The 21,599-nt window shown below is 40.7% G+C and overlaps 3 protein-coding genes and 2 long non-coding RNA genes across 9 annotated transcripts; 2 read left to right on the forward strand and 3 right to left on the reverse strand.

The window, feature by feature from the left end:
• Nucleotides 1-424: 424 nt before the first annotated feature.
• Nucleotides 425-5,185, forward strand: LOC144195388 (dnaJ homolog subfamily B member 5-like). The gene is made up of 4 exons (XM_077714987.1): nt 425-661; nt 1,220-1,472; nt 2,127-2,788; nt 4,289-5,185. The coding sequence occupies exons 2-4, from the start codon at nt 1,262-1,264 to the stop codon at nt 4,520-4,522; spliced, it is 1,107 nt and encodes a 368-aa protein (XP_077571113.1). The 5' UTR covers nt 425-661; nt 1,220-1,261; the 3' UTR covers nt 4,523-5,185.
• Nucleotides 5,186-6,949: 1,764 nt separating this feature from the next.
• Nucleotides 6,950-8,470, reverse strand: LOC144195798 (peptidyl-prolyl cis-trans isomerase FKBP3-like). 2 transcript variants are annotated; one of them, XM_077715643.1, is made up of 5 exons: nt 8,378-8,470; nt 8,043-8,171; nt 7,745-7,849; nt 7,280-7,360; nt 6,950-7,190 (listed from the first exon to the last, which is right to left on the reverse strand). In XM_077715643.1, exons 2-5 carry the CDS (start codon nt 8,151-8,153, stop codon nt 7,146-7,148), a joined length of 342 nt encoding a protein of 113 aa, XP_077571769.1. In that variant the 5' UTR covers nt 8,154-8,171; nt 8,378-8,470; the 3' UTR covers nt 6,950-7,145. The 2 variants fall into 2 exon arrangements, with proteins under 2 accessions (XP_077571769.1, XP_077571770.1); XM_077715644.1 differs by lacking the exon at nt 8,378-8,470 and having other exon boundaries at nt 8,043-8,334.
• Nucleotides 8,471-9,381: 911 nt separating this feature from the next.
• LOC144195686 (uncharacterized) lies at nt 9,382-10,896 on the forward strand. 4 transcript variants are annotated; one of them, XR_013326139.1, is made up of 4 exons: nt 9,382-10,366; nt 10,427-10,517; nt 10,571-10,651; nt 10,727-10,896. It is a non-coding gene; the product is annotated as an uncharacterized LOC144195686 (long non-coding RNA). The 4 variants fall into 4 exon arrangements; XR_013326136.1 differs by having other exon boundaries at nt 10,427-10,651; nt 10,716-10,896; XR_013326137.1 differs by having other exon boundaries at nt 10,427-10,651.
• Nucleotides 10,897-11,700: 804 nt separating this feature from the next.
• Nucleotides 11,701-13,368, reverse strand: LOC144195805 (uncharacterized). Its single transcript, XR_013326163.1, has 3 exons — nt 13,251-13,368; nt 11,892-11,963; nt 11,701-11,810 (listed from the first exon to the last, which is right to left on the reverse strand). It is a non-coding gene; the product is annotated as an uncharacterized LOC144195805 (long non-coding RNA).
• Nucleotides 13,369-14,404: 1,036 nt separating this feature from the next.
• Nucleotides 14,405-21,086, reverse strand: LOC144195372 (transitional endoplasmic reticulum ATPase). Its single transcript, XM_077714966.1, has 17 exons — nt 20,918-21,086; nt 19,652-19,763; nt 19,396-19,568; nt 19,176-19,318; nt 18,652-18,782; nt 18,444-18,575; nt 17,696-17,798; nt 17,394-17,527; nt 17,114-17,249; nt 16,884-16,996; nt 16,647-16,811; nt 16,456-16,578; nt 16,156-16,368; nt 15,764-16,072; nt 15,526-15,681; nt 15,291-15,445; nt 14,405-14,946 (listed from the first exon to the last, which is right to left on the reverse strand). Exons 1-17 carry the CDS (start codon nt 20,932-20,934, stop codon nt 14,841-14,843), a joined length of 2,421 nt encoding a protein of 806 aa, XP_077571092.1. The 5' UTR covers nt 20,935-21,086; the 3' UTR covers nt 14,405-14,840.
• Nucleotides 21,087-21,599: the final 513 nt, after the last annotated feature.

A 21,599-nucleotide genomic window follows, 5' to 3' on the forward strand; every position in this document is an offset into this window, starting at 1 on the left:
AGTCCGCATCCAAACATCCCTAGTCATCTTAAATGATCAAAAAAAAAAAAACATGCTCAATAAAAGATGACGATTCACCCCAATTTAAACAACCACTTAACTTATCCGAAGCGTATTGTAAAATCTTTTCAGTTTAAGGGTTTTGCATGTTTTAACATCTTAACAGGACCAAAAAAAAGGACTGCAGGTGGAGCCTTGTGGAACACCGTAGAAAATAGATTGAGCAAAATGTCATGCATAAGTAGATGAAGGAAATTTTCAGAGTATGAAAGCCTGAGAACATTTGGACTCACAGACAGACAAGATGAAGATTTTATTGCGCAGTAGTATTGTATTTAAACTGCTTTTTCCACTCTTGGGGGCGTCTTCTTGAGAGGGGGCGGGGTTGATTGCTTGACTCGACATCTGTGGGGGTTGAGTCCAAATGAAACACTCGCGCAGAGTTATTTTAAAGCAAATCACTAGTGTCGTGGGCGTGTGTAAGCGTGTGCGTGTGTCGAGGTCTTCCACTCCGCTCAGATCGCCCATTGTTATTTTTTCTCTTGACGTCATTTGACGGTCGGAACCGGCGATTTGGGTTCGTGTTCCAGTTCGGACACGCCAAAAGCGGGGAAGAGGAGTACACGAGCATGCTGATCTGAACGCCGGTGATCTCTTTTAGGTAAGACTTCTTCACATATTCTTCATTTTCATTTGATTTTCGCTTTCAGTGTTTGTGAGCGTGTCCTTGCGCAGCCTTGGTGTTAGCATCAGGGCTTCCCCAGTGGGAAAAAAATACAACAAACATTTGTTATATTCTCATGACATGATAATATTGTTTCTGGATGTGATCATATTTAACCATATCGTTCGATCTTCTCCTTTTGTCAATCGTAGGGGATCATACTGCTGCATGATATAGCTGTCACTCATTCATCCATTCATATATTGTATATATTTGCTATGAATACTAGTTCTTGATGATTTATGGGTGATGAGTTAGTTGGGAGAAGCCCCTTGAGAAGACAGGTGACGGGAATTCCTTGTCACTCTACCCAGCTCGACGACATCAGCATGTGCACGGTTGCCATAGCAACAATTTGTTTCCTCTTTGTTCACTCAGTATGCTCGCAGGAGTGTCCTCCAAAGCACTCTCTGCTGCAAAATTTCGGAGGTGGCTGTCCTTGCCTCACCTCGCAAAGTATTCTAAGGTGAACTGCATTTCAAATGTATTATTCAGCCGCAGCGTGAGTGCAAGAGGGGCTCATCGGTGCCCGAGACCATGGGGAAAGACTACTACAAGACGCTGGGCATCCCCAAGGGCGCCAACGAGGATGAGATCAAGAAGGCGTATCGGCGTATGGCCCTGCGCTTCCATCCCGACAAGAACACGGAGGCCGACGCCGAGGAGAAGTTCAAGGAGATCGCCGAGGCCTACGAAGTGCTCGGTGACCCCAAAAAAAGGCTCGTATACGACCAGCTCGGGGAGGAAGGTAAGAGACGCACGCCAGAGCTGCTTCCGTCGTAATTGTTGTCGAAATAGCTCATGACCCCAACTTGGCATCTTATACGTGAGAGCGGGACTTTGGAGGGGGTCACTTGCTAAGCTCACAGACACGTGGTTGAGATACGTGAGATATGAATAGCAGTGACTTCTGGGATTTGCATCCGTGGGTGTTTTGTGTCAGGCTGGGGGAGTGGGGAACTGTATATCAGTACTTTTTATGAAGACAATATAGACAAGACTAATCCATCAGTTAATGTGTGCTTGTTTTATTTTAAAAAAAGAAAACTTGAATTGACATGAAAAAAAATGTTAATTTAATACGGCTATTATGTTTTTATAATGTGTTTGGCTTGTTGTGTGTTTGTAGTACAACTTCAACTTCTAATAAGATAGTACGTCGGTGGAGGAGAAAAATATCCTCAAATCTGTTCAAATCGTTGTCTGACCTATAACAAGAGATTATATTTTCTCAAATGGATGGCCATGTTTTTATACAGCCAAGTAACAAAAAGTCATGGGAAAACTGTCAGTGGATGCACTTGAAATAAGAAATACTGCACTGTGTGTTTACGCCACGTTGTACAAAAAAATCAATCAATACAATATTTTGTTAACACTAGATGACATGTCTTTTTTACAGGTTTTAAAACTGGAGGCATCAGCTCATCGGGTGCTCCCGGCTCCTCAAGTCACCACTACACCTTCCACGGAGACCCCCACGCCACTTTTGCCTCATTCTTCGGTGGCTCCAACCCCTTCGATATGTTTTTCGGGTCCAACAGGAGCCACGGGCGCTCCAACGGCTTCTCCTTCCCCAACGAGCACGGCAACGACGGCGAGCAAGACGCCGACTTGGACGAAGACGACCACTTCGCTCACTTCGGGAGACAATTTGGCTACGCCGGTGGAGTGAAAAACGGCTTCCCGGGAGAAGGCCGGAGGAGGAGAGGCGCACCCCCGGAGTGCCCGGGAGGTACCCGAAAGCAGCAGGACCCCCCGGTGGTCCATGAGCTGAAGGTCACCCTGGAGGAAATCTACCACGGCTGCACCAAACACATGAAGATTACACGGCGCAGGTTGAACCCGGACGGGAGGAGCTTGAGGACTGAAGACAAGATTCTGAACATTGTGATCAAGAAGGGCTGGAAGGAGGGCACCAAGATCACCTTCCCCAAGGAGGGCGACCAGACCCCCGACAACATTCCTGCCGACGTTGCCTTTGTGCTGAAAGACAAGGGCCACGCACACTTTAGGAGGGACGGTTCTAACATCATTTATAATTGCAAAATCAGCCTCAAAGAGGTGAGTCTCTTTTGGTGATTTTTTTATTTTCCTCATTCCTTTTTATCCTATCAATGTCCCACATTAGAGACCCAGAGTTTGAGATGCAAAGTAAATGTTGAGGGTGGTGAGTGTAGTTTTAACACTAAAAAAATAATTGCACAGGAGTATCACTTAGCTGGTGGTATTATTATCACTTCAGAATTGTAGATGAAAAGTATGTGATGTCATGTTTGGAATAGTCAGTGTCCTAGTGGGTTGATGACCGATCTGCTCCCCACCAGCCCACAGCTCTATACTACACACTGTGACTGTGATCTGACTGCAGTGTTTAAAATTCTCACCAGACGAGACATGAAAATCCCCTAAAAGTAGAACACCATTGTGTGAGTGTAATTACCGCGGCGAGCTTAACTTGAAGCTTAAGTGGCCGTCACTTTCACAAAATTAATATTACGTCACATCATTATATCAGTGTCTGGTTGCCATGGATAGAAACACTCATTTGTAAATATTACACTTTCGGTTCACTGGTGTTGACTGAAGTCGACATCCAATGCAGTTTGACAGCAAAAGGCAATACTTACATTTCTGAGTAAACTGAATTTACAATGTCAAATTGCTTAAACCCGGAATATAAAGTTGTGTGAATTCAAATTCATTTTGACCTGGAGTGGACAATTTCTTCATATTGATTTTCAGTGACTAAAATAGTAGTTCTATTAATTACAGGATATGTGCCGCACATCATAACACATGTGTAAAGTCTTCATAAGTGACCCTGTCTGGATTTAGTTGAACTTTCTCAGGCATCGTGATAAGGTGGTGAAACTTCGAGCGTCTGCGTGATCGTGCCGGGCCTTGTGACAAGCCCCCCAAGTATTTGGGAGCTCAGCCGATTCATGCCTCTCTTCATTAGCGCTGAGTAGGCTGCTAAAATTAGTCTTCTATGCAATGCTGCGCTCTTCCAACAAATCGACGCACACAAAAGTTTTCCACGACATGTCATGTTTTCACATGATGTGAATGGAGCGCAATGTTAATCTCTGTACTTTGACACCTGACGAGATGGTTAATTTGGCAAATTTTGGGTCCTGGTTCAAAAGGTGATGTCAGTTTTCTAATAATATATATATATATACAAAAAAGTACATACCGTAACGCCCATACTATAAGTCCCACTTTTTTTCATTGTTTTGATATATATATATATATATATATATATATATATATATATATATATATATATATATATATATATATATATATATATATATATATATATATATATATATATATATATATATATATATATATATATATATATATATATATATATATATATATATAAAAGATAAAAAAATACAGCTTGTTATGCATTTAGGCTATAGTTGTAAAAAACTATTATGTATATTATGTTACATGACTATGTTAAGTTTTGATATTGCCCAATGTTATCATTATTAGATCATTTTGTTTGCAGTTTTTGTAAAAATGAAAATCCTTTCATTTCAATTTCAGGCGTTATGCGGCTGCACAGTCAGCATCCCCACGCTGGAAAAGCGACTCATCTCGCTGCCGTGTCACGACATCATCAAACCAGGTACGATGAAGCGACTTCGAGGGGAAGGCCTGCCGCTCCCCAAGAACCCCTCGCAGCGCGGCGACCTTATCGTGGAGTTCTCGGTGCGTTTTCCCGACAGAGTCCCCCCTCAGTCCAAAGAGATCATTAGACTTCACCTTCCCCCGTCGTGAGAAGAAGGACAAAAATAGCTTCTTTTTTTCCCCCACAGCACATTACGACTCTTACCATGAGTCATTTCACAGAAAACAACAATTTTAACGCTACTCTCTGGATTCTCCGACTCGGAAACTATCGAGGCCTCAATTGACTTTTTAGTAGTTTCACTTGCACAACCTGAGGAGAACCAGAAGAGGAATTGAACTGAACATCGTTCATTGTTGGAGTGGTTTGGAATGACATTCATCATACCAAGAGGCATTTCATACGAAACAGGAAGCGTTTACTTTCTTCTTCGAGTATTCGATATAGACGCTCTGCCTCAAATATTTGTTGGGTTATGCTGAAATGAATAGAATGTTTATTTATCAGAGTGCAATGAGAATACATATTTGAAATAGTAACTAGTAGTATATTGTCGATAGTTGATTTTTAAAGCCTCAAAATTGCTAGCATAGTATAGTATTTTTTTCCCAATTTCTTTGTTTTTATTTAAACCATCAGGCGATAATATCAGAGTTTTCTTTATCTGTTTCTACCAAGTCGTTTACAACAGTGCCGAGCTTTCAATCGTAGCCACACCAGCCGCCTCAAACGTTTGCAAGCTCACATTGCTCATCGCAGTTTTCAACTCATTTGCCGCATTTGCATTATACATCTATCTCTGTCCATGGTACTGAAAGTAATCCTTCAGTGCCACAGCCCTCCCACTTCAAACATAACGTACACCTCTGAACCTCTGAGTTCATCTAAGAGTAACAACTAGAACTGGAGTAACAATGATTACTGACAATCACATCTTTCGACGGCATCGTAAGCTCAGAAATTGCACAGAAAATGGGTGCTTCCCGTCGGAACCGCAATGCCAGGCTCACTATGTATGTGCCTTAGCCAGGTGTTGTGAGACAAACTCACGCAGATATCATGACACACAAACAGCCATTTAAAATGCACCACAGATGAGCAACTGTCAGCAAACAATCTTAAAAAAAGGCTGTTCGAGGACTCCTTTTGTCTTGTTCTCAAGTGCAATTTGGCTCCGATCGAACTTCCCACAGAGGTTCAATTAACACTGAATATCGCTGGATAAATATTTGCTTTTTCTTTTTTTTTTTGTTGCGTCATTCGAAGGCCGTGTTTGCTGCTACGGTAAGCAGTGCCATGATTGTACCAACGTGGTGTCTATCTTTTTATTACTTTTGACTATTTACCAATATTTAAAATGTGTCTTGAGTTATGCAGATCATCTGTACATTACACTTTTTTATAGGTTTGGTACATTTACCTTGTATATGTACGTGGCTGTTCCATTTTTCATCTTCGATAAGGGACTTTGTTGTTCCCACTCTGGAATTTTTATCGTTATTAGCAGTGCTCAAATATGTCAAATTTAAGACATTTCAACTAAGTCAAATAGGCCTGAAGGACATAAGCCTGTCCTAATGCAAAGTTGTTGCCAGCCAGAAGACGCATGAGCCGAGACTCTGCACTTTTGCGCATTTGCCTATATTTATTGTTCAAAAAGGCACAAATAAACCAAATGTTTGAAATGAGAGCTACGTGGTTTATCATCATGGGTGTAAACTGTAAAGCATCTATAGTGTGAATATTGTAGCCTGAAGTAACAGCTTGAAACTGATTCCACCTACTTTTTAATGGTAGACATGCTAAAACAGTTGGTCTGTCACCAATAGTAACACTGTTTATATATCTGTTCAATTTGTAACATTTCCATGAAATATTAAACCTAGAATTATGATAATCACATTTTACATTCCGCAGGTGGGCAGCCCGGCGGATGAGTGGTTAGTACCTCGGTCCACCTGTGTGAAGTCGACACTCATGATTTACTGTCTATGGCCGCACAAAGTGATGCAGCGGGCCAGATTTGGCCCCCGGGCCACCACTTTTACACCAAAAAGTGGTACAGTGCTTTTTCCTCGTTTAGCATCAAGATGCAGTGAGACGCAGTGATTTCTGCGTGCCCACAAGAATCACCCTTGAGGTTAATGGAGAGCAGACTGGGGCAGATCAAGGTAAAACAAGTTCCACAAAAAACATTAGCTTATCTTTAGAATCATTTCCATATAGGATAACTTGCTTTTTTTTGCATGCAACAGGCTGATGTCCAGGTGATCTTCCTCACAGGTTGCCCACTTGAAAAGGCCGCTTGAACTCTGCAGACTGTCTTCTGAGAGGTGAATGCATTTGTTTATTGTAGAATATCCAAGTATTTATCCAAATTAAACAAAACATTATAAAACATTTATATTTAAAACATGTAGAATCCCCGTGTAACTCAATGTCAAATCTGATCTATTATGAATTATATCATGGTGAGATTTCACTGAACATAAATTGTATTTTACTCCCCCCCCCCCCCCCCCCCCCTATATAGGAAAATTAAGATGCCAGACCCCAAAAGTAAGGAGACTTTAGTCTTAAAGATTAGAAACTTCCTTTATTATCATAAGAATAAACATTTCAGGGCAGCTATTTTTTCTTAGAAAAAAAACACTAAATATTGAGGGAAAAACAGTGCAATTAAGTGGGGTTTTCCCCCTCCAAACTTCCATAGTAAGTGTTGCTAAATGTATAACTGTCTTGTCTTATTTTGTCTGCAGGTGGAAGAGAGAATCATATTCTGAGCAGACCTTTCTTTGACTTTAACTTGGGTGGACCCTGAAGCAAAGCAAGATACAAAAACTGAAGGTTTAGTACACATTACATGCAAATACTACATTAAATAACCTAAAACACTTGGGTCATACTTCATCCACAACATCTGTGGTCCTCTCGTGGATTTTGACAGCATTCACCCGGTTCATCACCTCTTCCACCCTATTCCTGGTCTTGAACCAAAACACCAGTGTGATTATTGCTTATTCAACCATTTTGATGCACAAATGACCCACATTCATTTCCCATGTTAGTTTCATCCTGAATGTTTTTTTCTAGTCAATCTTTTCAAATCCTTTATTTTTTTAAAATAAATATTCCAAAAGGTCATCAATACTTCCGTTTTTCTATACATTCACTGAGGAAAATTGGTGGTTTAAACTCTGTTACCCACACAGCTTATTGCTATTAAAAGACCAGTTAAAGTGTGTTTTCATTCAAAATGTGAATGTATCATAATTTAAAAAAACAAGCTAATTGAGCAAAGCATTGAATGCTGGCATTTAATTTTTACATGGAGAGAGAAAATACAAACAAGTATTTCAAAAATGACTCACTTTCCTCCCGAGCATCTCGTCCATTACAGCGTTCAAAAGCTGCCTCCTTTTGGACATTTCCGTCTGATTCTGGATTTGTCTCAAATTTCTGTTCTTTTTGAAGAACTGCAACACAAAATGGAATGATTTCTTTTTAAACATAAAGAACTATAATGTAACGCAATGTAGCCAATTTGTTAGCAAACATTTTTCGGTCTCCATCTACTTGGGGCTACAGCACGCGATCGGAGCATGTTCCCGTCAAAAAGCACTTTTAAAATGAGAACTGGGGCTTCAAAATCCCCAAATGACAACGTACCGAATGCACTGGATTGTCCCGTGAGAGCTTCATCGGGTCTTTCTTCGGTAAATTGTCCCTTCTTAGCTGCTTTCCAGTCCACCACCATGCTGTCCATGGTTCATCCTCCATATTGATAGTAGGCGGTACCTGTATGAACTCTGAATTTGTACTCTGAAAAAGTAGATTTCTGACCCTGATTGGTTAAATGCTTGAATATGATAACACATCTGGAAGCAACGCAACCAGGGGAAAATGAATTAAAGGAATCTGACAGACAATTTGGAACTATATATTATTATGTTATCATATATTAAGTATTCATGGCCAAAAAATAATTAACATCAACCACATACCTGTCAACTTGTACCTTTTACACGTATTTTATTCCCCCGAAGACGTTACGATGAATACAATGCATTTTTTAAGTATGAAAGCCTAATCAACACGTATTTACAGCCCCGCCCTCGTCCCACCCATTGACCAATGCATGTTATTATGAAAACAATTTATATTTCTTTTAAGTATTAAAGTCCAACCAAAAAGCATTTACAGCCCCTCCACACAAACATATAATGACTAATGCACGTTATTATGATTTATTTTTATTTTTATGTGTCCTTTTTTAATGGGCGTGGCCGAGGCCCGAGTTCAAATAGCCGACGTCAAACGCGGAACTGCCTAATGGGCTAGGAGGCAGGATGAGTGTGCGTGCACTGCTGAGCAGCTCAAAAGTGACGATTTGCCGACGAAATCCTGCCAAACTTCTCACAGGACGATGCTGCACATTTGGTACGTTGTTGTTTGGGGATTTTGAAGCCCCAGTTCTCGTCTTAAGTGTGATTCGTTGACGTTATGTAGCCCCATGTATGTGCAGACAGCAAAATGTTTGCAAACAAATTGGCTACATTGCGTTACCGATCGCTCTCTATTTAAAACGAAATCATTCCTTTGTGTGTTTCAGTCCCTCAATGTGCACAGACTGCTGGGAAACAACAAGAATGTGGCCAAAACGACCAGAAAGGAGCAGCTTGTCGACGCCATGACAGTGAGTCATTTTTAAATAGTTCCCATTTTCTCTATCCGTGTAATATTTAAACGCCAGCGAATCAGTGTTCAGGACTTTGCGTAATTGGCTCGATTTTCATCATGATACATTCAAACTTTTTTTTAAATAACAAAAAACTGTGGATTAGTCACCCACACAAATGTAAACAGTAATCCCTCGATTATCGCGGTTAATGTAGACCAGACATGGTCGTCATAAATGATAAACCGTAAAGTAAGATTATCCCTATTGAAGTAAATTTAAAAAAATACTGTCGTGGCAAGTGAAGAAGTAGTTTCTGCTTGAGTTTCTATGTGGCTTTTCACATCTTTCTGAACTTACTAAAAAATCTGCCATGCAGTGGAACTGAACATAAATAAATTATAAACTTTCAGCCCCTTACTCTTTTAAAGACCTCAGGGCTTGGACCTTTTTCATATTGGTTTTAAATGTGGTTTTGACAAAACTGATTTATTTAACAATAGTGCAGATGCCATTTTGACTCATTTAAACATAGTGAGAAAAACGGCTCATTGTATATTTATTTTTTTAAGAATGGGTGGATTTGAAATAATTGACTGTAAACTTGAGGCAGAAGTAGGATTTATTTTAACCTTGTAGGCCCCTGTCCAGTGTTTTCAAATTTCCCACCACATGATCAAGATCCTGATATATTTTTGTGGAGGAAAACAGACGGAACATTTTTTAGTCTCTACAGCAGACTGACTAATATTGCCTTTTGGTGTTTTATAGAAAAAAAGCTAAATATAGGTAGTTTTGTCAATCTTTGATGTTTGGCACCAGTCTGTACTTTAATTTATTGTGCCTTCACTCCTTTTTTGGTTACCTTTTATTTTGAAAAAAAAACTTGTAGATTTGTTCTGCCTGAGCATATCTGAGTTTTTTCAAAAATAAAAGGTAAGACCTTGTGAATGTTTTTATTTTTCAGAATTCCATCCAAGGGGGACCAGGTCTCATGCCTGAGCCTATCACCACATAGGCAGGACACCTGAAAAACAAAACAAAAACATTTCCAAGGTCTTGCCTTTTATTTTGAAAACTCATAGATTTGTTCTGCCTGAGCATATCTTGAGTTTTTTCAAAATTCCACCCAAGGGTGACAAGGTTTCATGCCTTTCAAAATAAAAGGTGAGCACTTCCCAATGTTTTTTATTTAACTGTGTACTGACTTTTTGTTTTCAGAATCCATCAGGGGGGGGGGCTGGTTTCTGCCTATGAACAGATAGGCTCAGGAGGTTAAGTGAGAACCAATCTATGGAGTTTTTCAAAATAAAAGGTGAGCCCTTCTCAATGTTTTTTTATTTAACTCTGTGTACTGACTTTTTTTGTTTTTCAGAATCCACTGGGGTGACCTGGTTTCTGCCTATGAACAGATAGGCTCAGGAGGTTAAGTGAGAACCAATCTATGGAGTTTTTCAAAATAAAAGGTGAGCCCTTCTCAATGGTTTTTTTATTTAACTCTGTGTACTTTGTTTTTCAGAATCCACTGGGGGACCTGGTTTCTGCCTATGAACAGATAGGCTCAGTGAGGGCCAATCTATGGAGTTTTTCAAAATAAAAGGTGAGCCTTTCTCAATGGTTTTTTATTTAACTCTGGGTACTGACCCCCCTTTTTTATTTTCCAGAATTCCACCAGGGGGTGGAGAAGATTCGATTTTTTACGATGCTGGAGCACCAGCGGGAACCAATCTACAAACTTTTTCAAAATAAAAGCTGATATCCTGTTTTTCCAGATTTCCACCTGGTGACAAGAGGAATTACTTCATCTTATTCAAGTTTTTCAAAATAAAAGCTTTGAAATGTAAACATTTGTTGGTCTTTAACAAAAAATGCAAGTCACAATCAGAGTTAAAAAAAAATTTATTTACAAGTAAACATTTAAACTTCAGCATACTTAAGAAAACATTTGTAGATTAACAAATAACAGCAAAACACTTGGAAAATAAAATTTGAAAAAAAAGGGGGGATAAACACTTAGAAAATAAAATTTGAAAAAAAAGGGGGGATAAACACTTAGAAAATAAAATTTGAAAAAAAGGGGGGGATAAACACTTAGAAAATAAAATTTGAAAAAAAGGGGGGGATAAACACTTAGAAAATAAAATTTGAAAAAAAGGGGGGGATAAACACTTAGAAAATAAAATTTGAAAAAAAGGGGGGGATAAACACTTAGAAAATAAAATTTGAAAAAAAGGGGGGGATAAACACAAAAAAATAAAGCCTTAAAAAGGGGGGATAAATACTTTGAAAATAAACAGACCAAAAAATGGGGGATAAACACAATAAAATTTGAAAAATGCAGGGGGGGGATAAAAATAAATGGGGATAAACATTTAGAAGATAAATCTTTGAAAAAAAGAAGGGGGGATAAACACTTAGAAAATAAATGGGGATAAACATTTAGAAGTTAAATCTTTGAAAAAAAGAAGGGGGGGGTAAATACTTGGAAAATAAAATTTAAAATAAATGGGGATAAACACTTAGAAGATAAATCTGAAAAAATTGGGGGGGGGGGGATTAACACTTAGAATTCTTGCTCCAACATTAAATGACAACCTTCTTACCTCAAAGATTGAGTCAAAAAGCTGTGGAAATGAATGGCCAGTGAAATGTCATGATATAGGCTTTTATTGAATTTGGATTTTCAGAAATACAGAGACACCATATGATGCAAGAGAGACATCTTCAAGTGGGCAACCTGCACCCAAGATACCTCAAGCCTGTTGCGTGCAAGAAAAATAGCAACAGTTAGAATATATAGAGACTGGAGATTCAACTTTTTTTGTGGGGGTAAGTTTTACCTTGATCAGTCCCAGTCTCCCCTTCTGTAACCTCAAGAGTGATCCAGGCACACAGAAAGCTGCATCTTGGTGCTAAACAGAGAAAAATTGCACACAAAAAAGCACAAGTTTGCATATATTTAGCGCCTGGAGATTCAACAGGTAGGCTTAGTTTTTTTTTAATGGGAAGTAGTTTTATCTTGATACTAAACAGTGAAAACTTGATTTAACCAAGGCATTTGGGGGTTGCTAACCAATTACAGCATAGAGAAATCTTACAAGAATTTTAATAAACCATCAAGATCAAGAATGAAAATAAGTTGGAGTGCTATTTCCCCTTTTCTAGACAAGGCGATTAAATATAAAGACTGAGGTTAACAGCTAGGACAACTCGGGTTGGTTCGCGGGGCGCAATAAGGTCACGTGAGATGTACTATTTTTGAAATATTTAGATATTTTTTTCTGTTTAAATTGGATTAAAAAAACTGCATCGAAATCCCTAAATATTCAGTTATTTCTATAGATCTAAAACAAATGTTTGAGCTTTTTTTTCTTCATGAGGGAAAATATCTTGTAATAATTTGTTTTTCATTTCAAAAGGAAACCAAATATTTGGGGGGAAATGTTCAATATTAGCATGGAAAACAATTTTTAAAACAAATTTATTTTTAGATTTTACAATATGCTTTTTTAAACTTAAAAACACAAAGTAAAAAATGGATTAAAAACTACAATTATTGATTTAAAAAAGGGGAAGATGAGGTCATAATATACATGTATAACCTTCATTTAAATTTGATCCTAACAGAAAGTCAGCACTCATGATTTACTTTCTCGGGCCGCACAAAATGACACAGTGGGCCAGATTTGGCCCCCGGGCCACTACTTTGACACCAGTGACCAAGGAGAAAGTTGGCTTCAATTTTGTATACGTGATTTATTTTGTAAAAACAGAACAATTACAAATCGGGAACGGGTGTTTAGCATTCAGAATGAAAACGATTACATACAAAACAACAAGAACTAAGTCGTGCCCCAGGATGTCAATCTAGAGTGAGCACTTACCCAGGAAACGGTCGGTTGATGTTTTGGATTGTTTGATTAAATTCAAAGTCTTGCTACACGACTCAATAAGGGAGAGAAAACGGAGGACATGCTTTTTAAGTCAAATCGTGACGCTAACACTAATGCTGACTAGTAACATGTTGCACAAAGCCAATCGAGAAAAGAAGCCCATACTTAAATTGTCGACGGTGTGTTAAACCTGGCATTAAACTAAGAGATTTGTTGGCGTTTTAGGCTCAATTAATTGGTGAAAAACCTCCCGATCGAGTGATAAAAACGCATTTAGGCCAGTGAATTGCTCGATTCCTTCCTTACCTCCTTGGCGTGCTAGTCCACCAGCGTTCCAAAAGGAAGCGTTACTGCACATGCACTCAATTAACTCCCCTACGTCGACAATATGGGCGTGGTGGCATAACCACGCCCATATTGTCCCGTCACATTGAAAGTGGAAAAGATGGTGAGTTGCTTGCCTTGCTCCTAAAACAGGGGTGTAAAACATACGGCCCGCGGGCCGGATCCGGCCCGTCTGGTGGTTTGGTACGGCCCGGGGAAGAAGGCTGCATTGCATAAAAAATATGAATTTTCTTTGAAATGTGTAGTTCTTGTATTATCCGCTAGGAGGCGCAGTGTTTTAGTACATGCAGACAACATGAATTGAGATTTATGTTCTTATGTTATTCTCTTGTTCATAATATATTGTTCATAATGTAAAAGGAAAATTCTGTTAATAAACATGTTGATAATGTACTCATTCTTTACACTAATTATTAGTATTAGTGACTAATACAAAGGAAAAAAAGTGGGCTTATTGTTAGTTCTATGTAATTTTGCAATGAGTTTAATGGTCCGGCCCGCTTGATCTCAAATTAAGCTGTATTCGGCCCGCAGACCAAAGTGAGTTTGACACCCCTCTCCTAAGAGGTACTTTGTTCTCCCAACCCGTCTATGTTTAGAAGATGACGAAGAATAGTCGCAAGTTGTGTGGTCTGGATGCTATAAAGCAGCATACCTGTCAACTTGTACGTTTTATACGTATTTTATACAATTTTTTACCATTTCAAATCATGTACACCGTACACCGACTTTTGTATGGGGGGGGGGGGGGGGGGGAATTGTCAATATTTATGAAAACCAATCTCGACAAAAATTATCCTCAATTGTATGTATTTTTTTAGCGGTGCGTACGGCAATATCGATAAAGGATGACATGCGTATGAGTAGATATACATAGAGTAAATATCGTGGAAGCAAGCATGGAGGAGCCACATTGTAAGAAACGAGTTACCGCGAGTAAACATGCATTGTACGGTTTGTACAGGGAATCATAATAATTTATAAGGACAGTTACAGCAGAGGTTGACAGGTATGCAATCAGTCTGTAATTCGGATATTTTAGGCCAGCAAACAAGGCCTTGCAGGCCCTGACAGTCCACTATTGCACTTAAAATATAAAGCCAAAAAAGCCAAGATTTTAACACTTGAGATTTTATTTTCAACAACATAACTTTGACAAATTGAATACATTATATGCTACTGTTTTATTTTTTAAAAAACAAACAAAAAAGTAATTTAGTTATGTTTTTTTCTCTTTTTCTTAATGTCTAGCATTGAATCCCATCACTAAATGTATCATAGTATGCTGAAAACGAGGCCACTCGATAACCCCCTCATCTCCCCCCCACTGGAAAAGCCCCAGTGCCCGACCATCAATCATTTGCAAACATCCTCTCCGCCCACAACAAAGCCAGGGCAAGCCAAGGGGCAACATGCTTTCTCTGAGGGAACTTATAAAAAAAAAATATATCAGAAGACAAGAAAGAAGCACAAAGTCCTAAAAAGGTGGAATCTGGCGAAAATTTGTACAAGTGTCATCCCTGTGCTGACCACTTTGGAAGGGGTGTACACTTATCCATAAAGGTCGTCGTCGTTATCTTCATTGAAAACAGGACCGGTGCCGGTTCCACCTGTGCCGTGGCTTGGGCCGCTGCCGACTGTGCTGCTGTTGGGGAACCTGAAAAAGACCGTGAGAACATTTAGCCCATAGCTTAGCCTGTAGAAATAGTTATCACGGAACACAAACAAATGAAAATTGCAATCTACGCAACACTATGAGCACCAACTGCTCACTCGTGTTAGGAATCTCCAGTCATTGAGACGACTAATGTGGATGGGTCTTTGCAGAGGTCTGATTCAGTCAATCATAAATGAGTGAAATTTTGCATGAGGATTATATGTGGGTGAATCCGTGATTTTCCCATAATCTGTAATCTCACTATGTCACTCTTCTGCATCAGCACATTAAAACAAAATGTAAAAATTAATAAATACACTGCAGAACTAAAGTCCAAAACATACCTGAAGCTGCCGAAACCACGACTCTGCTGCAGTGTCTGGGCAAACATCTCGTATTTGCGAATGTCATTGTCGCTGACGGAGCGGCGAGCGAATCGCATGGCTTCCTCAAAGTGGTCCTTCCTGATCTCGGGCACGGGGTCGTCCTCTTCCACCTCCTACAGAGAGCAAAGGTGTTGGAACTGCATCGCACCGGACGTGCCGTGACGGGGCCCAGTGAGGAAGACCGAGCACCCACCATAGCTAAAGGATTAGTCTGCCTCTCCCTCTCTCTGCGGATCTCATTCTCGATGCTCTCCCTGATGGCCAATTTGCACGCCCGCTGGCAGATCTCCGTGAGGTCAGCTCCGGAGAAGCCATTGGTCATCTTTGCCAGGTAATCCAGGTTCACATCCTAGGATAACCAAGATGTGGTGTTTGGAACCAAGATGAGGGGAGTTTCATCCCGCGAGGGGGAAAGAAAAGGTTCACCTTACCTTGCTGATAGGACTTTTACGCAAATTGGCCTTGAGGATGCTCATTCGGCTCTTCTCGTCAGGCAGGGGGATGTAGATGAGCTGGTCCAGACGTCCGGGTCTGAGGATGGCGGGGTCGATGATATCGGGTCTATTTGTGGCGCCGATGATGAAGACGTTCTTCTTGCTGGACATGCCGTCCATCTCGGTCAGGATCTGGTTAATGACACGGTCGGCCGCGCCACCACCGTCTCCCACGTTACCGCCGCGAGCCTTTGCTATGGAGTCCAATTCATCGAAAAAGAGAACACAGGGGGCCGCTTGGCGAGCCTGAGGAGGGAAGACAATAATTTTGGTGTAAAGGACCACATTTTGCCTTGACGGTGAACCGATGGGGTCGCCAACCGACCAACCTTGTCAAAAATCTCTCTGACGTTTGCCTCGGATTCTCCGAACCACATTGTGAGCAACTCGGGTCCCTTGATGGAGATGAAATTGGCCTGGCACTCATTGGCGATGGCTTTGGCCAGCAGAGTCTTACCACAACCAGGAGGTCCATAGAAGAGCACCCCCTTAGATGGGGTCATACCAAATTTGAGGAATTTGTCCGGGTGCTCCACTGGGTACTGAAATCAACAAGAGTAAGAAAAGACACTCAAGTCGGGAAAAGTTTGCAGATTGTCATGGAAGGGGCATTTCGGTGGTTTCCGTACCTGTACCAACTCTTGCAGCTCTCTCTTGACATCTTCCAGACCGCCAATATCCTCCCAAGTAATGTTAGGAACCTCAACAACTGTCTCTCTGAGAGCTGATGGGTTGCTCTGGCTCAGGGCCCACTGAAAACCATTGGACAGATTTTCAGCACACCTTAAAAATATTCTGAATAAGGCTTACTCATTTTTACCTTGAAGTCATCCATGGTTACAGCCAGCGAATTCATCACTTCTGCGTCAATGGTCTCGTCTTCCAGATCAATCAGATCCATCTTCTTTCTGATGGCCTGCAGCGCAGCCTCAGAGCACAAGGCGGCCAAATCGGCTCCCACGTGACCGTGGGTCTCGTTGGCTACCTGTCGCGGCAAAAACACCAAAAGTTCAAGCTACATGCAAACGCTTACCACAACACAAAAATGGGTACGGACCTGTTCCAAGTCGACATCGTCAGCCAGTTTCATGTTTTTGGTGTGAATCTGAAGAATCTCAAGTCTGCCAGTGGCATCCGGAATACCGATGTCCACTTCACGATCAAAACGGCCTGAGGGGATTCAAACAACATTCCTATCAGTTCAGGAAGTAACAATGTGGCCAAAAGCAGGAACATGAAAGCCACTCGAGGCTTTATTTCTATTGCCATTTTGACCCCGCTACTGACCGAATCTCCTCAGAGCTGGGTCGATGCTGTTGGGTCTGTTTGTGGCAGCCATGACGATGACATGAGCTCTCTGTTTGAGGCCATCCATCAGAGTCAGCAGCTGCGATACAATGCGCCTCTCCACCTCTCCGTGAGTCTGCAAAATTGTGTTGTTTATTGGCATTTGTTTGGATTTTATACACTCAGCACACATGTAAAACCTTTGTATTCTGCCCACAGCAGAAAAGTATTTTTGATTTTAAAAGTGAGCGCAATACTAAGCCAAGTCATTCGGCCTCACCTTCTCCCTCTTGGGAGCAATAGCATCAAGCTCATCGATGAAGATGATAGCAGGAGCATTTTTCTCTGCTTCCTCAAAAGCCTTCCTTAGGTTACTCTCGCTCTCACCAGCCAACTTACTCATTATCTCAGGTCCTGTAGAAAATAAAAAAACTTAAATCAATGATTTCAAATGGATTGAGTGTCTATTACCAAAGAGTAAAAATCAGAAAAGGCATGTTTTTTTTTTTTTGCAACAAAGGGAAAACTTGTCTAACCAGTTCAAAAAACCCAGACATGACGACACATTCTGAATTGCCGTACCATTGATCAGGAAGAAGAAGGCTCCAGTTTCGTTGGCCACGGCTCTAGCAATCAGAGTCTTTCCAGTTCCCGGGGGGCCATACAGAAGGATTCCACGTGGGGGCTAGGAAAAGCAACAAATTCATTTTATGACTAATTACACACAAGCTTCTAAATGCAATACAGACATTTCCATGCTATTTTTGGTATTAAAAATACAGCCATGTTTGTTTTTTTATTCTGGTATTTTTAAATCATACTAAAAGGTTAGGTAGATTAAAGAGCAAAGATGCAACAATCTCGACTGTCTTAAAGGACAAAGCATACAAAGAAAGTGACGACCACAAAACAGTGAACCGAAATGGAGATAACGAATGATGATTATCAACAAATGTTTTCATACATGAGGTGCGTAGGTGCAGCAGTTAAAGTACTGCATTTGTGTTTTTTGTGATTTTGTTTTATTTACTAAAATACTTCCCTGGAACAGTATATTATAGTTATGCTCAAACCCGAGAAATACAACCACCCCCAAAAAATAAATCAAAGTCATCAAACACAACAAGCTATCATAGAAAGAATACTGGATGTGTACTGCTTCCAGGAATTTAAGTGTCCCTTGTACCCCATAAACAGAGTATGTGACCCTTATCAATAATTCAATGTAGCAGCAGGGTTGCTGTTGCTGCAGTTTCCCACTTGGAAAATCGAGACTCTGGAAGATAAAAAGCTGTAATAGTAACACAAGGACATCAGTGTATACACATACCTTGACACCTATGGCCTTGAAAAGTGCAGGGTGCCTAAGAGGAAGTTCCACCATTTCTTTGATCTGAGCCAATTGCTTCCTAACGCCACCAATGTCATCATAGCCAACCTCATTCAAAGATTCCTCTTCATCCTGTGCATTCAATCAAAAGCGTGAGGAAGGTGACTATCAATCACCCTATGCTCAGTGTGTGAAGATTAGTAGACACCTCTCTCCTGATTGGATCGCCTTCACAGTGAATGACTGTATCAGGAGCAACGATGCAGTAGGGAGAAGGATCGGTTTCCACCACTTTGAATTCCACGGCACGCATGCCTCCCCGGACCAGGAAAATATCCCCTTCAAAGTACAAATCGGGCTGCATTTATGAATCAAGTCTCAACTTGTTAAGAAGTTTCATCTCATCTCATTTTCCGAACCGCTTTATCCTAATTAGGATCGCGGGGGTGCTGGAGCATATCCCAGCTGACTTTGGCCGGTCCAAAGATGGGGAACACGGTGGGCAGCCGATTACAGGGCTCTCTGTACCTCACTCATACCTAGGGGCAATTTAGAGTGTCCAATCAGCCTACCATGCATGTTTTTGGAATGTGGGAGGAAACCGGAGTAACTCCACACAGGTGGACGTGACTTGGATTTGAACCCAGGATCCCACAGCTGTGAGGCCAACGTGCTAACCACTCGTGCCAACGGGGCGTTTTGTTGAGAAGTTTCATTTGTCCTTGCACTGACCTTTGCGGATGGGGCGGTAAGCCTCTAGAAAATATGGTTTGAGATACACCTCAAACAAATTGCCAGTGATTCCCTCAACTGTGTCATCTATAGGTAGGACATGGATCCTCTTTCCATACTTGACTTCAGGACACGGCTGAATGCTGAGAGTAAAAACAACACCCTTTGTAAGAATTGAAGTTCAAGAATAAGCCAAGTAAGTCGATTGCCATTTCCCCACCTGATAACATCACCCAGTCGGACCCTCAGGTTGTTGCGGACCACCCTGTTCATTCGAACTTTTTCATCAGAGCACGTATCATCTGACAGCACGATGCACACTGTCTCACGTCTCTTTTTGCCCTTCATGAGCACTGTGTCACCACGGAAGAGCTGCAGCTCATCCATCTTGGTCTGGAAGAAAAAATTGGAGACACTTGATAAGTCGCTGGTGACTGATCGTGTTCAAACTGCCCCCATTCAGACAACTTGTGTACCTGAGAGAGAGACACCACACTGTTGTCTTCATTGATAGACTCGTCCACTATCAGTCTGTTGGGCCTGTTCTTCTGTTTCAGGATTGCAGTGGCTAAGTCATCATTCTTTGCTCTTTATAGAAAGGAAATTGAACAAAATTATGATACCTTTAAATATTAAATACCGAGCTAGTTTCTCAAAGAAGTTATTGCTTTCCATTGACAAAGGGCCACCATTTTCAGTGTCAAAACATTAATTTTTCGTGTGGATGCAGGTGGACACTAAAATAAAATGTGCACTTACACTATTATTTCGCTTTACATATTTGATGTAAAATGAATGAATGCGTCGAGTATACTACTTAATGAAACTAGACTGTTGTTCATGTTTCTGATGACGGAACAAAAAGAACATAAAAGGCATACGATTGGAAAGATTCAATTTCAAAAGACACCGTTTCCAGAGGACCATTAGAACGCTTTTTAAATGCGCTTCTTGTCATTAGCACCCAAATGTTAGCATCTGGCTAAGTGACGGGCGAGAGAGCAAACCCAGATGACACAGCAAAAGAATCAATAGGAAATACTTTCACAGCTTTCTCGTTCATCACTTCAACGGCTGTCCGATCCTAATCACCCACTGTGGTCTGCACCACAAAAACTTCGGGCCCGTGTCGTTTTGTCACCATATCAAACAATATTACGCCTTAACTTGGTCATTCAGCATGATAGCTAATCAAGCTAAGCGGCTAGCTTTTCGACACAGTTTACAGTGAATGTGACGTTAGCAACGAGCTACGCCTTAACGCTGATTGATTATACACAGTATTTGGCGTAATATTAATGTCCATCACGCCTCGGTTATTCGGATGGGCAAAAAGCCCAGTGATCGTATTTGTGTCGGCGTAAAGGCCAGATCTGTAATGGTGGATGGATTCGGCCTTGAAGATGTTGCTAAGCTAAGACGCGCAGCAACCAGACAGCAATGACTGTGCTTTGTCAAGCCGTTGTCACAACAAGGATGTTAACTACACTCTATTCACGACAGCGTTGGGACAACAGCAATTTGACAGTTTTTAATACAAATTACTGATAAAATAACACTCGTATGTATTTTTTTATGTTGTCAACTATCAAGCTATTGGACAAGTAACTGACCCCGTTAGCTTTAGAGCTAACATGCTAGGAGTCCTGCTAAGTTTAATAAACTTGTGTATTTCGAGGATAAATTAGCATTACTTGAAGACAAAGGTTATTTGAAAAATACGTGTTAATGTGTTTACTTACTCCCCTCCCGATGCCATGGCTGTCCACCTGGGTTACAATAATAAATACTGAAAATCTAGCTAAGTTTGCGTTGCTTCGCCGGCTTCGTTTTCCTACTTCGCAAAATTTACACGAATGTCCAGCAGGTTCCGTGGTTTTCTATACTGCTGTACTGTGTGCTTGCTCCCCTTGACTCTGATTGGTTGCTGGTGTTCATCAAAACTCTACGACCAATGAAAGTAAAGTTTGGTTAGCGTCATTCTCACGACGTATTCTTTTGTCCAATTGCAAACGTATCAATCGTAAAGAGAGCCCGCCTACTTTGATCTAATTGGTCATGAAAGACCGTTGATAAACAGTCTGTAGACCAATGAGCATGTACCGCGTTAAAGAATTTCCAAGTCATCTCATCTTTTTTCCTCATTAAAGCGGATATTTTTTTGGGTTGGAAATAGAAAAAATAAATGAAATGCAAATCCTGCGTGTCTAGTTTCCGATCAAAACAACCACGATGGGCTTGTCATTAGAAGAGCTCTTTCATGTCTGAAACGTCAAAGGGACGTGGTTGTTGTGTATATCAAAGACAACGTGCTGGTATTAATACGTCAGGACTCAATTTCTTATCCAAGTCTTTCAAAAGTAAAATATATAAGAGTTTTGAGTTGTACTGAAATTGTGGCGACATTTCTTTGCTGCTAGTATT

The sequence above is a fragment of the Stigmatopora nigra genome, chromosome 4 (genome assembly GCF_051989575.1).
Source record: "Stigmatopora nigra isolate UIUO_SnigA chromosome 4, RoL_Snig_1.1, whole genome shotgun sequence".
Taxonomy (NCBI): domain Eukaryota; kingdom Metazoa; phylum Chordata; class Actinopteri; order Syngnathiformes; family Syngnathidae; genus Stigmatopora; species Stigmatopora nigra.

Excerpts from the sequence above, each read along its gene's own strand:
- LOC144195798 (XM_077715643.1), bottom strand. The coding sequence starts at position 8,153 with ATGGAGGATGAACCATGGACAGCATGGTGGTGGACTGGAAAGCAGCTA. Across the intron at positions 7,361-7,744 it reads ACGAGATGCTCGGGAGGAAA|ACCAGGAATAGGGTGGAAGA; the intron begins GTGAGTCATTTT and ends TTTTGGTTCAAG. Across the intron at positions 7,191-7,279 it reads CCACAGATGTTGTGGATGAA|GGTCCACCCAAGTTAAAGTC; the intron begins GTATGACCCAAG and ends GCTTTGCTTCAG.
- LOC144195372 (XM_077714966.1), bottom strand. Across the intron at positions 17,528-17,695 it reads CTTCTTCTTCCTGATCAATG|GACCTGAGATAATGAGTAAG; the intron begins GTACGGCAATTC and ends TATTTTCTACAG. Across the intron at positions 15,682-15,763 it reads GTAAAAGTCCTATCAGCAAG|GATGTGAACCTGGATTACCT; the intron begins GTAAGGTGAACC and ends TGGTTATCCTAG.
- LOC144195388 (XM_077714987.1), top strand. The coding sequence starts at position 1,262 with ATGGGGAAAGACTACTACAAGACGCTGGGCATCCCCAAGGGCGCCAAC. Across the intron at positions 1,473-2,126 it reads CGACCAGCTCGGGGAGGAAG|GTTTTAAAACTGGAGGCATC; the intron begins GTAAGAGACGCA and ends TCTTTTTTACAG. Across the intron at positions 2,789-4,288 it reads GCAAAATCAGCCTCAAAGAG|GCGTTATGCGGCTGCACAGT; the intron begins GTGAGTCTCTTT and ends TTTCAATTTCAG.